The sequence below is a fragment of the Oryctolagus cuniculus genome, chromosome 12 (assembly GCF_964237555.1).
Source record: "Oryctolagus cuniculus chromosome 12, mOryCun1.1, whole genome shotgun sequence".
In the NCBI taxonomy this organism is placed as follows: Eukaryota; Metazoa; Chordata; class Mammalia; order Lagomorpha; family Leporidae; genus Oryctolagus; species Oryctolagus cuniculus.
The window spans coordinates 63,820,346-63,837,343 of record NC_091443.1 but is presented as its reverse complement, the minus strand read 5'-3'; the positions used below and the strand labels follow the sequence as shown (position 1 = coordinate 63,837,343).

General features: G+C 42.0%; 1 protein-coding gene across 6 annotated transcripts in view; it reads right to left on the bottom strand.

The window, feature by feature from the left end:
* Nucleotides 1-903: 903 nt before the first annotated feature.
* KNL1 (kinetochore scaffold 1) overlaps nucleotides 904-16,998 on the bottom strand; it is a 76,903-nt gene continuing 60,808 nt past the window's right edge. For 4 of the 6 annotated variants that reach the window (XM_008269188.4, XM_051822502.2, XM_070053998.1 and 1 more), the window contains 9 exons: nucleotides 13,760-13,837; nucleotides 12,679-12,718; nucleotides 9,001-9,102; nucleotides 7,786-7,886; nucleotides 6,019-6,087; nucleotides 5,270-5,379; nucleotides 4,130-4,248; nucleotides 3,390-3,512; nucleotides 904-2,536 (listed from right to left, as the gene is read on the bottom strand). In XM_008269188.4, the coding sequence (XP_008267410.1) occupies nucleotides 2,422-2,536; nucleotides 3,390-3,512; nucleotides 4,130-4,248; nucleotides 5,270-5,379; nucleotides 6,019-6,087; nucleotides 7,786-7,886; nucleotides 9,001-9,102; nucleotides 12,679-12,718; nucleotides 13,760-13,837 (857 nt within the window). In that variant the 3' untranslated portion in view covers nucleotides 904-2,421. The remainder of the gene's footprint in view (nucleotides 2,537-3,389; nucleotides 3,513-4,129; nucleotides 4,249-5,269; nucleotides 5,380-6,018; nucleotides 6,088-7,785; nucleotides 7,887-9,000; nucleotides 9,103-12,678; nucleotides 12,719-13,759; nucleotides 13,838-16,998) is intronic. The other 2 variants (XM_008269189.4, XM_070053997.1) reach the window with 2 other exon arrangements.

Here is a 16,998-nt window from a genome sequence, read left to right as displayed (position 1 = left end):
CTCTAAAATGAACTGACTAGTTTTTAATCTCTTTCCTTCAAAACAATCCACTAAGAACTTGGAGGGGTCAGGGCTGTGACATAGTAGGTTAATCCTCCACCTGCAGTGCCAGCATCCCATATAGGCGCTGGTTCAGGTCCCAGTTGTTCCACTTCCGATCCAGATCTCTGCTATGGCCTGGGAAAGCAGTAGATGGCCCAGGTCCTTGGGCCTCTGCACCCATGTGGGAGATCTGGAAGAAGCTCTCAGCTCCTGGCTTTGGATTGGCACAGCTCTAGCTGTTGTGGCCAATTGGGAAGTGAACTAGTGGATCGAAGCCCTCTCTCTCTCTGCCTCCCCTCTCTCTCTGTGTAACTCTGCCCTTCAAATAAATAAATCAATCTTAAAAACAAAAACAAAAACAAAAACAAACAAAAAAAAAAAACAAAGAGGGGCAGGCATTTGTCTTAGCTGCTGAACCATCCATGTCCCATATCAGTACCTGGGTTTGCTGGCCAGTTCCAACTTCCTTCTGATGTAGTCCTGGGGAGGCAGCAGGGATGGCTCAAGTAAATGGGTACCTCACCTATGTGAGTTCCAGTCACCTGGATTTGGCCCTCAGCGTAGCCTAGGGGATGAGCATGGGGATGAGCAAACAGATGGGAGCTTTCTGTCTCTCAAATAAAAAATAACAGACTCTTCAGGAAACTCAAAATAGTTTTCTTTTACTGTGTTTCAGGGACGTGAGGATAGCTCTGGTTTGTACTTGGGCCCTGCCACTCATGTGGAAGACCTGGATGAAGCTCTGGGCTCTTGGCTTCAGCTTGACCTGGTCCTGGCTATTGCGGCCTTTCAGGTAAATAAATCTTTTTGATACATGGTCAAATACTCCTCACTTAATAAAGACATATTATTTACAAAGGATTTCAAGTAACAAATTTAATGTGCAAAAAATAATCTTCTTTCCAATTATTGAAAGATAAATTTCCAAACAATTTTATGAAAATAGCCAATGCTCTCAACAAAGAAAAATACAATACAAATAGGTAGGTAAATATTACAATCACATCCTCCAAACCCAAGGAAAGCAAGAGACCATCATTATAGGCCAAATCATCCTTGCAGCTAGTTCTTCCAGGTTACCAAAATGCATAAAATAAAAACCTCTACTTTTTACGACTTACAGAAGAAAGAAAACAAAACTCCAATAAGAAAGCTAACTTAAGTTTCATGGGAAATTGGACCATACTTATAACTTTAAAAGTTTTTCAAGGATTATACTATTATATTATATAGGGAACACATATTAGTTTTCATAGCAAATGAATTTTGACTTTTGAAGCTTAAAAGACCATATGATCTTTGGACTTTATATCAGATGTAGAAACCAAGAGGGAAGATAATACTCAAAGGGACCCACAGGACTTTAACCTGATCCTAAGTAAACAGTAAATTTTAAGACAAATCAGTTTAAGAATGAAAATATTTTTGTTTAGAATTAAATATAAGAGAAACAATTATCATGATTAGGATTTGACAAAAGTTTGGGTAAAAGCTATTTCATATTTGTCTACCTCATAGATAATATTGGTCACTTAATAATCAATGGATATGCTTATTTTTAAATGAGGAGGGTGTACTTTCAGGAAAAATACTTATTAATAAGTTTATCCAGGGTGTGATATTGTGTTATGTCATTATTTAATAAATGACAATTGATCTTTTTGCTATTAAGTTTCCTGAGAAAGATGGAAACTAAGCAGAAAGGTATTTCTCTATCCACTATATGATATATACATCTTCTTACTATATCACAAATACAACATTAATATATTTACATACATACTGGGCCAAAATGAATTTACTCTGCTTAAAAAACTATTCACTGGGAAAACAATAGACATCACAAAATAAAAAGCAAGGCCCTCAAGAAAAGATGGTAACAATTCAAATAGCTGAATACTATTTGCTTTTTCTTAACATTTCTGACACTGAGAAAAAGGAGGAATAGTTGTTTGTAAACAGACATGTTTCTATTTCAGAAATATCTGCTAGTAAAAGCCAAGCTACCTAAAAATCCTAGTTCTGTATATGGGCAAATGGCTAATGTTTTTGTCAATGGTAACTTCTCCTATGCTTAAATGTTCCTCTTTAGGACAAAGCAGAGAGCAATACTTTAGCCAGGGGAAATTTTCCCTAAGTGTACTACTACTTAAACCTTTAAACAAAAATGAGCAACTTGGTTACAGAATATTTGAGGCCTTTCATCACCCCCTGATTATACAGATTTGAAAACTACTCAAACATATCAATTATAACATCATCAGTGCGAATTTTACTAGGCTTCTATGACCTAAAGATAAAGGTTAAACAGCAATGAAGACCCTGACACAATATCATTAAGTGCATGCTGCTTGCTTGTTACAACTGTGGTCCATGGATTTAGTGGTAGAAATGGCAGTCCTGAAACAGATCTTGGTAAATTTGCTTGACCACATTCTTCAAATAGTTGTCCTCCAATGACACTTTGGATAGAATGGTAGCAATTTCATCTTGGCTGGAAAGAACGAAAGGTTAATTACTTTTTCTGGGAAGTTGTATTTATATCTTCCATTCAGCTGAATGCATGTTCTTGGGTAGTCTTCTTAGTTTCCTAAGAACAAATGCGTATTTCTGGAAATAACCAGGCTGTTTAGTTTAATATGAGATTCCAAAAGTAGACCTGAGAACAAATTCTGTATGCAATTGTGAGGCATTTTAATCTAGTTCAGCTATAAAAATCTAAACTGTTGGTGTTTGCTGATAGATTTAAAGTGAGTCCATTTTAAACTGCCATCTTCCAATCTGTCAGCAACATGTCTAAAAGGTCACAAAATTTATCACTGTATAGTAGTAATGAGACATTTTTGTTCTGCTTCCACCAACTAATTGAAAAAAAAATATTGTGACTACACAGAAATTATTTTTTAAAGGCTATAGAAGTTGCTTAAGGGAAATGAGCTTATATATAGCATTTTTCCCTTTTTGATTCCTGTTTTAGGCAGGACTGTTCAAAAACTAAAGCAGATATAAAAGAATAGATCAACGGTTTCTAGTTCCCACTGAGTGCAGCAATGAAAGTCACTGACTTTAGGGGTCAGTGTTGTGACATAGTGGGTTAAGCTGGCTCCTATGATAGCAGCATCCCGCATGGGTACTGGTTTGAATCTTAGCTTCCCTACTTCCAGGCCTTAACGTGCCTAGGAAAGCAGCAAGAGGCCCAAGAACTTGAGACTCGGCACTCACATGGGAGACCTGGATGAAGCTCCCAACTCTGGGCTTTGGCCTGGCCTAGTCTTACCATTGAAGCCATCTGGGGAGTGAACTAGTAGATGGTGAAAAGGGAGTTAACCTGCTGGTCTTTTACTCACCCAGTGTTCCCAATGTGATTTTGAATCATAAAAGGTAATGGGACAGATGGATAATGGGCCGAAAGAGACAAAGTTATCTCAAATTTTGCAAATGCTGCAGAGCTGGCAAATAAAAGTGTCAATCTGTAAAAGATAAGATTTATAATTAAAAATACAGGACAGATTACAGTGAAACATATTCATCATTTACACTGACTTATGAAACTTAGGTAAACATTTTTTGAAGGTAAAACATTTGGAACAAGGTGTTATAATGATTACTTTTCATTGTTAGCTATGAAGCATATTAGTAAGATAAATTATTTTAATGAGCTTCTGATCTTCTGTCTCTCCATAATTCATCTTTTAGAGTTCTAACCCCCAATACCTTGGAATTTGGAGATCAGTTAAGATGAGATCCTAACGAAATAAGAGGTACTCTAATCCAATATGACTAGTGTTCTTATAAATAAGGGGGAAATTTGGACAAAGACATGTATAATCAAAGAACACTGTGAAGATGAAGGCAGAGATTAGGGATATGTATTTACAAGCCAAGAAATACCAATGATTGCCAATAAGCCACCAAGCATTAGGAGAAAGGCATGCGAGAGATTCCTTCTCCATGGTCTTTATAAAGAACTCTGCTGATACTCTGATCTCAGACTTCTAGCCTCCAGAACTATGAGATGATAAATTTCTGTTATTTAAGCCACTTGATTTATAGTACTTTGACAACCCTAGGGGACTAACACACTTACTCAGTGTTTTTCACATCTATGTTCATTAGGTTGTAATTTGTTCCCCATCTCTTCAAAAACTCAATCTCCTCTCCAAGGAGTCTGCAATGGTTCACTACCAATGAAAGTTCTTGAAGCATCTAGGAAAAATATTTGATGAGATTATGAAAACATTTCAATTTTTTTTTTTTTTTTTTTAAGATTATTTACTTGAGATGCAGAGTTACAGAGAAAGAGAAGGAAAGACAAAGAGAGAGAGAACTTCCATCTGCTGGTTCACTCCCCAAATGGCCTCAATAGCCAGGGCTGGGCCAGGCCAAAATCAGGAGCCAGGAGCCATGAACTTCCTCTGGGTCTCCTACATGGGTGTAGGGACCCAAGAACTTGGGCCATCTTCCTCTGCTTTCCTAGGCATGTTAGCAGGGAGATGAATCAGATGTGGAGCACCCAGATGTGGAGCACCCAGGACTTGAACTGGCACCCTTATGGGATGTCGGCACTGCAGGCTGCAGTTTTAACCTGATGAATCACAGTACCAGCACCCAACATTTCAAGATTTAATGGCTATTTTAAAAAGAAATAAAAAAGCTAAACGATTGAATATATCATTTCAGGATACTATATTAAAGGTATTCGGAAAGCTCATGGAAAATGTATATTGTGAAAAAACTATGCATAAATTTCAATTTTTTTTAAAAAAAGATTTATCTATTTACTTAAAAGTCACAGTTACAGAGAGAAAGAGGGAGAAACAGAGGTCTTCCATCCATTGGTTCACTCTCCAGGTAGCCACAATGGCCAGCACTGGGCCAGGCCAAAGCCAGGAGAGAAGAGCTTCATCTGGGTTTCTCATGTGGGTGGCAGGGGCTCAAACATTTGGGCCATGTTCCACTGCTTTGCCCAGGCTGTTAGCAGGGATCTGGACTGGAAGTGGAGTAGCTAGGACACCAACTGGCACCCATATGGAATGCTTCTCAGATGGCAGCTTTACCCACTGCACCATAATGCTGGCCCCAAATTCCAGAAATTTTTTGCAGCAAAAATTTTATCCTTTAATTCCATTTTCCAAAAAAAAAAATTGAAGTAAAATGTAAATTTTCAGTTCTGATTCTTGAGATATTTAATGCTAATTTTTCTTTAAATACTGCAATCAGGCTTTACCTTGGGTACTTGATGCTGAGTGGTACATTTCTTCTTCCAGGATTCCTGTTCCTCAATATACTGAAAAATAAGCTTATGAACTAAAAGGGAGGAAGGAGGAGCTTTACTTTCTGGGGGAAAAGAAAATCAAGAGCAGGGTATTATTTATTATACATTTATATGATATTGTCTAAAAATACAAATTTATAAATCAAAAAATCCCTAAAACTACTAGTACATAAGTATCCTCTTCATTTTTATTTTCAAGCACAATTATAACACATATGGAAACATGACATTCCTGCTATAACAGATTTTTATCATATACAGATAGTATTTGGTTAAGAGGATAGGTTCAAATGTAATATAAACTTGGGTTTAAACCCAAGATTTCTTTCTGTCTTTAGTGATCCAAAATATAATACTTAAAATTTTCTGATCTTTCCCTAATTTGTAAGATGAAGAATAATTCCTTCCTTATAGTGTTGAAATTAAGTAATACACATTCTCAACACGAAGTACTTATAATGGTAATTTTTAAATTATGAAAATTGCTACTATTAATCACTACTCAAGGCCTAGTAATACTAAAAAATAATTTCTTTTAAAACTTATCTAATATATGAGGTATTACCCCAGAAATCTTATGTCTACTCACAAGAAAAATTATTATTATTTAAATTTAACTTAAAAGTGAAAGCATTCTTAAGGCATAATTTATACCTGCAAAATACCAACAAAGTTTTAAAGGCTTAAATGTTTAAACTTACCATCTAACAAAGACTGAAAATTCAACTCAGTAATCTTCCTACAAGCCTTGTCCAGGAAAGGGAGACCAACTAGGAAGAATCGGAAAAAGGACTGTATTTGTTTTTACTGTATTATTTTACTTTCTAAATATCTGCATTTCTTGTCATCATTTTTTAAACAAGATTTATTTATTTATTTGAAAGAGTTATGGGGGGGGGGAGAAAGATAGAAAGAGAGAGGAGGAGAGAGAGAGAGTGTCTTCCATCCACTGGTTCATTACCCAAATGGCTGCAATGGCCAGAGCTGAGCCGGTCCAAAGACAGGAGCCAGGAGCTCCTTCTGGGTCTCTTTTGTGGGTGCAGGGGCCCAAGTGAACCAGTGGATGAAATTTCTCTGTATCTTTCAAACAAACAAACAAACAAATAAATAGTTTAAGCAATAAAAATCAGTATGTTTTACTGATGATTTGCCTAGGTAAACTTTGAGGAATTTTGGACCTGAATCGAAGGTGATGATATTCATTGAAAAAAGGAACTTACTGATTAAAGAAGAACGACCTAAAGGTATTGACAATTAGGAGATTCCGGCAAAACAGCTGGGACTCTGTCTAGTGGCCATATCATAATTTCTACCTACTTTGACAAGTCTACGTATTTTTTTTTTTTTTTTAAGATTTACTTATTGGCCAGCACCGCGGCTCAATAGGCTAATCCTCCACCTAGCGGCCCTGGCACACCCGGTTCTAGTCCCGGTCGGGGCGCTGGATTCTGTCCCAGTTGCCCCTCTTCCAGGCCAGCTCTTTGCTATGGCCTGGGAGTGCAGTGGAGGATGGCCCAAGTGCTTGGGCCCTGTACCTCATGGGAGACCAGGAGAAGCACCTGGCTCCTGCCTTCGGATCAGCGCAGTGCGCCGGCCGCAGCGTGCCAGCTGCGGTGGCCATTGGAGGGTGAACCAACAGCAAAGGAAGATCTTTCTCTCTGTCTCTCTCTCTCTCTCACTGTCCACTCTGCCTATCAAAAAAAAAAAAAAAAAAAAAAAGATTTACTTATTTATTTGAAAGGCAGAGAGTTAAAGAGAAAGATGGGGGGAGGGAGAGAGGGAGGGAGGGAGAGGGAAGAGGGAGAGGGGGAGGGAGAGGGAGAGGGAGAGGGAAGGGGGGGGAGAGAGAGAGAGAGAGAGAGAGAGAGACAGAGACATCCTCTATCTGCTGGTTCACTCTCCAAATGGCCACAAAAGCCAGGGCTGAGCCAGCCAAAGCCAGGAACCTTTAACTTAATCCTGGTCTCCCATATTGGTAGCAGCGAAACAAGAACTTGAGCCATCTTCTGCAGCCTTCCCAGGTACATCAGCAGGGAGCTAGATCAGAGGTGGAGCAGCCAGGACTCAAACTGGTATGATAGGTCTATATATACACACAAAAACTTCCAATTGACTAATTGACTAATTCTTACATACCGGAAGAAAAAAATAGTCAAAAATTATCAGCCATTAAAGTACACTTTCTACAACAACATATAAAGAAAAAAAGGAACCCTGAACATTATTTGGATAGGCAAAATTTTATCATCTAATGTAATTCAACAAAAAGTAATTTTTAGTAGTGGCATTTTTATTCTTCATCTAATAAAATAAAATTCAATTAACACTAAAGTGATTGACTCTTGTAAGATTTTCAGCAGTGCTTTTATCATGTCAATAGTTACTATTGTAGTAAAGTAAAATTTGAATCCTGAATGAATGTAGCCACTCATTTTTCTACAAAAGATTATTTTACTTGTGCTACTCACCTACTGGCTCTCCAAAGGTAATGGTGAGTTCTATTGTGTCATAAACAAAGTTGAATACAGCTTGATCATCACTCCACTCAATGACATCCCATTCAGACAAACTGGAGAGAGATAAACAAGATAAAAAGTACATATATTTTTTAAGATAAAAGAGAGAGAACTGATACCACACAAACAGTACCAAGAGCAGCTGCTGGTGTTTTTCCATCAGATTTGGAGATAATGTTTTAACTTAAATATTGTGATTGTATAATAATCTTAGTTTATTGAAAGAAATAAGAACTTAATTTTCAACTATATACCAGAGAAAAACCAAGTCTATGCAGTGGAAAGGATTACATGTTTTTAAGTTATAATTCCATAGTTTTCTTACTCTGTATATTATCAGCTTAGCAAGGGGTACACTAACTTTCTGAGGCTGCACCATACTACAGGTTAAAAACTTTGTGGCAGGAGCAGGAGCTGTGGCACAGTGGCTTAAAGCCCTGGACCGCAGCACCAAGATCTGCTATAGGCAGCGGTTTGAGTCCCACATGAGCCACTTCCAATCCAGCTCCCCTGCTAATGCGCCTGGAAAAGCATTGGAGGATGGCCCAAGGATGGCCCAAGGCCTTGGGTTCCTGCACCCAAGTGGGAGACCTGGAGGAAGTTCTTGGCTTCGGGCTTTGGATCGGCTCAGCTCTGGACATTACAGCCATTTGAGGAGTGAACCAGTGGATGGAAGACCTCTCTCTGTAACTGTCTTTCAAATAAATAAATCTTAAAAACAAAACCTTGTAGCAGCATATTAAAAACCAATCAACTGGCCGGCGCCGCGGCTCACTAGGCTAATCCTCCGCCTAGCGGCGCCGGCACACCGGGTTCTAATCCCGATCGGGGCGCCGGATTCTGTCCCGGTTGCCCCTCTTCCAGGCCAGCTCTCTGCTGTGGCCAGGGAGTGCAGTGGAGGATGGCCCAGGTGCTTGGGCCCTGCACCCCATGGGAGACCAGGAAAAGCACCTGGCTCCTGGCTCCTGCCATCGGATCAGCGCGGTGCGCCGGCCGCGGCGGCCATTGGAGGGTGAACCAACGGCAAAGGAAGACCTTTCTCTCTGTCTCTCTCTCTCACTGTCCACTCTGCCTGTCAAAAACAAAAAAACCAATCAACTGTTCCAGCAGGTTTACATAACCACTGAGACACAGGATAAAACACAAATGACACTTGCTCTTTCTTACCTCAACTGATCCAGTAGTTCCTTAGTTCTACTTGTTTGTTTTTGCATCAAGTCTATTTGAGCAAGGGTCTGCTTTCTCTTTATTTCCAGTTCTGAAAGGTTTCTGCAAATGAAACCAGGTATTCACAGAAACGTAAGTTCTTTGCTAGAGAATTCAGACTTTAATTTGTACATTTAAAACATTTTTATTTATCCATTTGAGACACAGAGAGACAGACAAGTAGAGGTAGAGGTATAGAGAGACTGATATTCCATTTTTGGATCCATTCTCTACAGCGACCAAGGGTGCTAAAGCCAGGAGTCAGGAACTCAATGCAGGTCTCCCACATGGATGGCAGGAATCTAACCTCTTTAGTCACCACTGCTGCCTCTCAGGGTCAGCATTAGCAGGAAGCTGGAATCAGGAGCCAGAGGCAGGTACTGAACCTACGCACTCTTATACTCTGATATGTGATGTGGGTATGCTGGTTTATAACCACCAAGCCAAAGTTCCAGCCCCAGACTTTATTATTTTAAAAAGTTTATAATAAGGAGTCACATGCTGGCTAGCTCCCCAGAGAAGTAATAATGAAAATGAATGGCATCCATTTCTAAATTCTTGGTTTAGTTTGATTTTTGAAGATGTACTTATTTATTTATTTGCAGTGGAGGGGGAGAGAGAGAGATTTTTTTTTAAATAAAGATTTATTTATTTATTTATTTGAAAGGCAGAGTTACAAAGAGGTGGGGGGGAGAGAGACAGAAGGGGAGGGGGAGAGGGAGAGAGAGAGGGAGGGGGAGAGGGAGAGAGAGAGGGAGGGGGAGAGGGAGAGGGAGAGGGGGAGAGAGGGGGAGAGAGGGGGAGAGAGGGGGAGAGAGAGGGAGAGAGAGAGAGAGTGTGAGTCTTCCATCCTCTGGTTCACTCTGCAAATGGCTGCAATGGCCAGAGCTATGCCAATCTTAAGCCCTGAGCTGGAGCTTCTCCCAGGTTTCCCACGTGGGTACGGGGTCCAAGGACTTGGGCCATCTTCTGCTTTCCCAGGCCACAGCAGGGAGCTGGACTGGGAATGGAGCAACTGGGACTCGAACCAGTGCCCATATGGGATGTTGGCACTGCAGGAGGTGGCTTTACCTGCTAAGCCACAGCTCCGACCCCGATAGAGATCTTCTATTGGCTGGTTCATTCCCCTGAAATGGCTGGGGCCGGTCGAGTCTGAAGCCAGGAACCCAGAACCCCTGGGTCTCCCATGTGGATGGCAGACAGCCCTCCACTGCTTTCCCAAGCACCTAAGTAGAGGACTGGAAAGAACTGTAGCAGCCGTGATTCAAACTGGTACTCCCACATGGGATGCCAGCATTGCAGGTGGCAGTTTAGCTTGCTGTACCACAACACTGGCCCTAGTTTTGATTTTTTTTTTTTTTTTTTTTGACAGGCAGAGTGGACAGTGAGAGAGAGAGACAGAGAGAAAGGTCTTCCTTTGGCCGTTGGTTCACCCTCCAGTGGCCGCCGCGGCTGGTGTGCTACGGCCTGCGCACCACGCTGATCCGATGGCAGGAGCCAGGTGCTTCTCCTGGTCTCCCATGGGGTGCAGGGCCCAAGCACCTGGGCCATCCTCCACTGCCTTCCCGGGCCACAGCAGAGAGCTGGCCTGGAAGAGGGGCAACCGGGAAAGAATCCGGCACCCCGACCGGGACTAGAACCCGGTGTGCCGGCGCCGCTAGGTGGAGGATTAGCCTAGTGAGCCGCAGCGCAGGCCCCTAGTTTTGATTTTTGAAAAGCATTAGACGGCCGGCGCCGCGGCTCACTAGGCTAATCCTCTGCCTATGGCACCGGCACCCCAGGTTCTAGTCCTGGTTGGGGCGCCGGTTCTGTCCCGGTTGCTCCTCTTCCAGTCCAGCTCTCTATGTGGCCCGGGAAGGCAGGGGAGGATGGCCCAAGTCCTTGGGCCCTGCACCTGCATGGGAGATCAGGAGGAAGCACCTGGCTCCTGGCTTTGGATCAGTGCAGTGCGCCAGCTGTAGTGGCCACTTGGGGGGTAAACCAACGGAAAAGGGAGACCTTTCTCTCTGTCTCTAACTCTGCCTGTCAAAAAAAAAAAAAAAAAAAAAGGCATTAGACTAGAAGTAGATCTTTTTGGGGCTGGTGTCATAGTACAGCAGGTTAAGCCACCACCTGTAACACAAGCATCAGGTTTGAGTACCAGCTACTCTACTTCCAATCCACGTACCTGCTAATGTGCCTGGTAACACAGTGGAAGATGGCCCAACTGTTCAGGCCTCTGCCACCCACAGGAGATCCACACAAAGTTCCAGGCTTCTGGCTTAAGGCTTTGCCCCATTCTGGCTATTGCAGCCATTTGAGAGTGAACCATAGAATGGAAGATATCTTTTTGACTCTCTCTCTCTGTAAATCCATCTTTCAAATGAATAAATAAATCTTAACAACCAAAACAGAAGTAGATCTTTTTAGGAAAGGTGTAAATCACTCTCTCAAAATAGGAACCATGAAGACATCTGGAATTCACATGTAGCATTATTAATATTAAATAATATATTTTATTTTATGATAAAACAAGCACAAAATATTTCAAAAATATGCTGACCTTAAAACTGACAAATGCAGTAACTTTGTTGCCTGTATTTGGTTTTGCTTAATTTGTAGAGCTAAACAGAATTTATGCTTTGTTAGTCATTTTGCTAGCATCAAATTTAATTTCAGCCCAACATTATCACCTTTCAAATTAATGTTGTCAATTGGAATTTTATGGTTTTTTGCCTTGTTACTTGTACTTCATTTCTTTTCATCTTAGATTTGAATATGATTTGTAAGCCTAAAAAATATACACTTCATTTTACAGTTATTTAAGTATTGAGCATCCCCTAATCTGAAAATCCAAAGTGTCTTGGTACTCAAAATTTTTAGATTTTGGAACATTTCAGATTTTGGATTTTCAGATTATAGATACTCAACTGGTGAAGCACATGCAAGGTTCTAAAACCTTAACTCAGAAACACTTCTGGTCTCAAGCATTTTGAATATGGGATTCACAACTTCACAATATAAAAACACTTTAATGCTAGGTTTACTTTCTTTGAAAGGATCTTGATAATATTCAAGCTTGGGAAATACTGCCTTGGATTAATGCCCAATAAACAGTAACAGCTTTGAGAATATTATAAATAAGATGGATGCCAGAGTTCAATGCAAAGTAAAGTGTAAGTTCTAAGTTTTTAGCTAATACTCATGTCCCCAGTCCTTTTTGTCAGTCTCTGAAGACAGGAAGTCATTTAGTTTTGAGAAATTTAGCAAGACGCTTTTTTTTTTTTTTTTTGGACAGGCAGAGTGGACAGTGAGAGAGAGAGAGAGACAGAGAGAAAGGTCTTCCTTTACTGTTGGTTCACCCTCCAATGGCCACCGTGGCCGGTGTGCTGCAGCCAGCGCACTGCTCTGATCTGAAGCCAGGAGCTAGGTGCTTCTCCTGGTCTCCCATGGGGTGCAGGGCCCAAGCACCTGGGCCATCCTCCACTGCACTCCCGGGCCACAGCAGAGAGCTGGCCTGGAAGAGGGGCAACTGGGACAGAATCTGGTGCCCCGACTGGGACTAGAACCCGGTGTGCCGGCGCAGCAAGGCGGAGGATTAGCCTAGTGAGCCACGGTGCCGGCTGAAGATGCTTTTTAATACTTGGATTGAAGACTGACCTTTGAAGCTCCTCTTCTTCAGTTTTTAGCTGTTCCAATTCTTTGAAAACAAAACAAAGGACATATTAGAATGCTGCTAGAAAAATCATGTTTTATTGAAAATTTTATTTGACTAGCAGTAGAAGATGGCTCAAGCCCTTGGGCCCCTGCACCCACATGGGAGATCCAGAAGAAGCTCCTGGCTCCTAGCTTCGGATCAGTGCAGCTCCAGCCATTGGGGCTAATTGGGGAATGAACCAGGGATAAAAGACCTCTCTCTCTCTCTGCCTCTCCTTCTCTCTCTGTGTAACTCTGACTTTCAAGTAAAATAAATAAATCTTCAAAAAAAATTGACTTTAAAAAAAGAAAATTTTATTTGACTTAATCTCACTTAAATACAACAGAATTTTAAAAAGTATGAACTTTTTTGGCAACAAAATAGATTTTAAAGTTAATTAATTAAAATCAAAATAAATTAATTAGATTTAATTGATTGATTTTAATTTTTTTTAAAGATTTATTTATTTATTTGAAAGGCAGAAACACAGAAAGAAGGAGAGAGACAGAGAGCTTTTATGCACTGGTTCACTCCCCAAATGGCTATAACAGGCTGGGATAGGCCAAAGCCAGGAGCTTCTTGCAGGTCTCCCACGCGGGTGCAAGGGCCCAAGTACCTGGGCAATCTCCACTGCTTCCCCAGGCACATTAGCATGGAGCTGGATTGGAACTGGAACAACCAGGACTTAAACTGGCGTACATATGGGATGCTGACAGTACAGGCCAAGGCTTAACCTTCTACACCACAGTACCAGTTCCAACTTTTTTTTTAAAGATTTATTTTATTTACTTGAAAAACACAGTTTTGGAGAGAGAGAAAGGGAAACACACACACTCACACACAGAAAGAGTCATAAGTGAAGCACCAGGACTTGAACTGGTGCCATTGGGATGACTGCATCACAGGCAGCAGCTTAACCAGCTTTGCCACAATGCTAGCCCCTAAACATACCTTTCAATTCTGTTTTCCATGACCTTTTTGACGTACCATCATATAATCAACTCAGAACAGAAGCACATTTGTGTTATTAACTAATTCAGTTACCTTTCTCTGCAGCTCTCATTTCAGAACTCCATTCTTCTATAGGATTCTCTTTCTCTTCATCTTCCAAATTATTAGTTTCTAAAAGAGACAACATGCATTAGAATAACTCAGTTAATAATATATTATTAAACATTAGACAGATAGTTGGTCCCAGAATGAAGCACTGGGAATATTCCACAAAATACCTACCTTTCCCTGCCAATAAAACACTGAAGTATAATTTCACATACTGATTTGAAGTGGCAGATCAGTGAACTTTAAGTCATACAGCAGTGATTTCCACTAGCATCTTCTCACTCTGAGACAGAAATTGTTAAATATATAATTTGCATGTATGAAAGTTATTGTTAGGCAACCCCCATGGGCTAAGTAGGAACAAATATACATATAAAAATACATGAATGAAATGGACACTTAGCATACAGGTTAAGATGCTATTGGGGAGGCCAGAGATGTGACACAGTGGGTTAATGCCAAGGCCTGCAGTGCCAGCATCCCTTACGGGTGCCAGTTTGAATCCCAGCTGTTCCACTTCCAATCCAGTCCCCTGCTAATGCACCATAAAAGCAGTAGAGGATGGCCCAAGTCCTTAGGCTCCTGCACCCATGTGGGAGACCTGGAAGCTCCCAGCTTCTGGCTTTGACCTGGTCCAGCCTCAGCCATTGCAGTCATTTGGGGAGTGAACTAGTGGATAAAGGATCTCTCTGTCTCTCCTTCTCTCTAATACTGCCTTTCAAATAAATATTAAATCAATCTTTAAAAAAAGATGTTGGCTGGAACTGTGACGTAGTGAATAAAGCCGCTGTCTATAGTGCTAGCATCCCATATGGGCACCAGTTTGTGTCCCGGCTGCTCCACTTATGATCCAGCTCCCTGCTGTTGCTTCTGTAAAAGCAGCAGAGGATGGTCCAAGTCCTTGGGTCCTTGCACCCATGTGGGAGACATGGAGGAAGCTGTTGGTTCCTGGCTTCAGACTGGCCCAGCTCCAGCAGTTGCAGCCCAACATTTGGGGAGTGAACCAGTGGATGGAAGATCTCACACTTTCTGTCTCTTGTTTTATGTAACTCTTTCAAATAAATAAATAAATCTTCAAAATAAAAAAAAAAAAAAAAGATGCTACTTGGGAGGCTCACATCTTATTTTAGAGTGCCTGGGTTCCAGTCTCAGCTCCTTTCTCAATTCTAGCTTTCTACTAATACACACCCCGGGAGGCAACAGGTGATGGCTCAATTACTTGGGTCCTTGTCAACATGTGGGAGACTAGAGTTCCTGGCTCCCAGCTTCAGCATGGCCCAGAATTTGGCTCAGCTCTCTGTCTGCCTCTCAAATAAATAAAATAAATAAATGTAAAAATTAAAAAATATATAAACGCGCCGGCGCCGTGGCTCAATAGGCTAATCCTCCACCTTGCGGCGCCGGCACACCGGGTTCTAGTCCCGGTCGGGGCGCCGGATTCTGTCCCGGTTGCCCCTCTTCCAGGCCAGCTCTCTGCTGTGGCCAGGGAGTGCAGTGGAGGATGGCCCAGGTGCTTGGGCCCTGCACCCCATGGGAGACCAGGAAAAGCACCTGGCTCCTGGCTCCTGCCATCGGATCAGCGCGGTGCGCCGGCTGCAGCGCGCCGGCCACGGCGGCCATTGGAGGCTGAACCAACGGCAAAGGAAGACCTTTCTCTCTCTGTCTCTCTCTCTCACTGTCCACTCTGTCAAAAAAAAAAAAAAAAAAAATATATATATATATATATATATAAACGCATTTAAATTTGAAATATAGGAGTCAATCCTTGCTCCGGTCCCACCAAGGCAATTGGAGGCCAGACTCAAAATTCAATAAATATACATCAGGCTAATTCTTTTAAATAAAAGATTTATCTATTTATTTTAAAGAGTTACACAGAGAGAGGAAGATACACACAAACAAAATCTCATCTGCTGGTTCACTCTCCAAATGGCTACAACTGGCCAGCCCTAAAGCCAGCAGTCAGGAGCTTCTTCTGGATCTCCCACTTAAGTGCAGGGGCTCAAGCACTTGGGCCATTTTTTGCTGCTTTCCCAGGTGCATTAAAAGGGTGCTGGATCAGAAGTGAAACATCTGGGACTTGAAACAGTGCCCATCTTGGATGCTGGTGTCTCAGGTGGTGGATTTTACCTTACAGGCCACAATGCCGGCCCAAGCAGGCTAGTTTTTAATTTGATCATTTTGTATGGCCCATGAATGATGTTATGGATATCCAAACGGCCCCTTTCCATTTCCCTATAACTAAACCAAATTTAGATTTTACCATAAAAATACCTTTACTTTTTATTTTTTATTTATTTATTTGACAGGTAGAGTTGTAGATAGTGAGAGACAGAGAGAAAGGTCTTCCTTCCATTGGTTCACCCCCCAAATGGCCGCTACAGCTGGCGCTGCGCCGATCTGAAGCCAGGAGCCATGTGCCTCCTCCTGGTCTCCCACGTGGGTGCAGGGGCCCAAGCACTTGGGCCATCCTCCACTGCCCTCCCGGGCCACAGCAGAGAACTGGACTGGAAGAGGAGCAACCAGGACTAAGAACTTGGTGCCCACATGGGATGCTGGCGCCACAGGCGGAGGATTAACTAAATGAGCCACGGCGCTGGCCCCTACTTTTTCAAAAGATGTATTTATTTATTTATTCGAAAGACAGAGACAGACACAAACACACATACACATATTGGTACTGATTGATTTTACATCCACTGATTCAGTCCCCAGATGCATGCAACAGCCAGGGTTGGGCCAGGTCAAATTGAGGAGCCAAGAACTCCATCCAGGTGCTGTATGTGGGTGTAGGAAACCAAGCACTGGAGCCATCATTTGCTGTCCCAAGGGGGTATTTGCAGTTAACTGGATTTGAAGTGTAGAAGATGAGACTTGAATTAGCACTCTAAAATTTGAGGCAGGCATCCCAAGTGGGATCTTAACCCACTGTGCCACAATGCTGTCCACATTTACTCTTGAGCTATACGAATCATAGTGTAGCGGGTAAAGCCGCTGCCTGCAGTGCCAGCATTCCTTATGGGTGCCAGTTCAAGACCTGGCTGTTCCATTTCTGATCCAGCTCTCTGCTATGGCCTGGGAAAGCAGCAGAAGATGGCCCAAATCCTTGGGCCCCTGCACCCGCATGGGAGACCCAGAACAACTGGCTCCTAGCTTTGGATTGGTGTAGCTCCACCCATTGTGGCCATTTGGGGAGTGAACCAGTGGATGGAAGACCTCTCTCT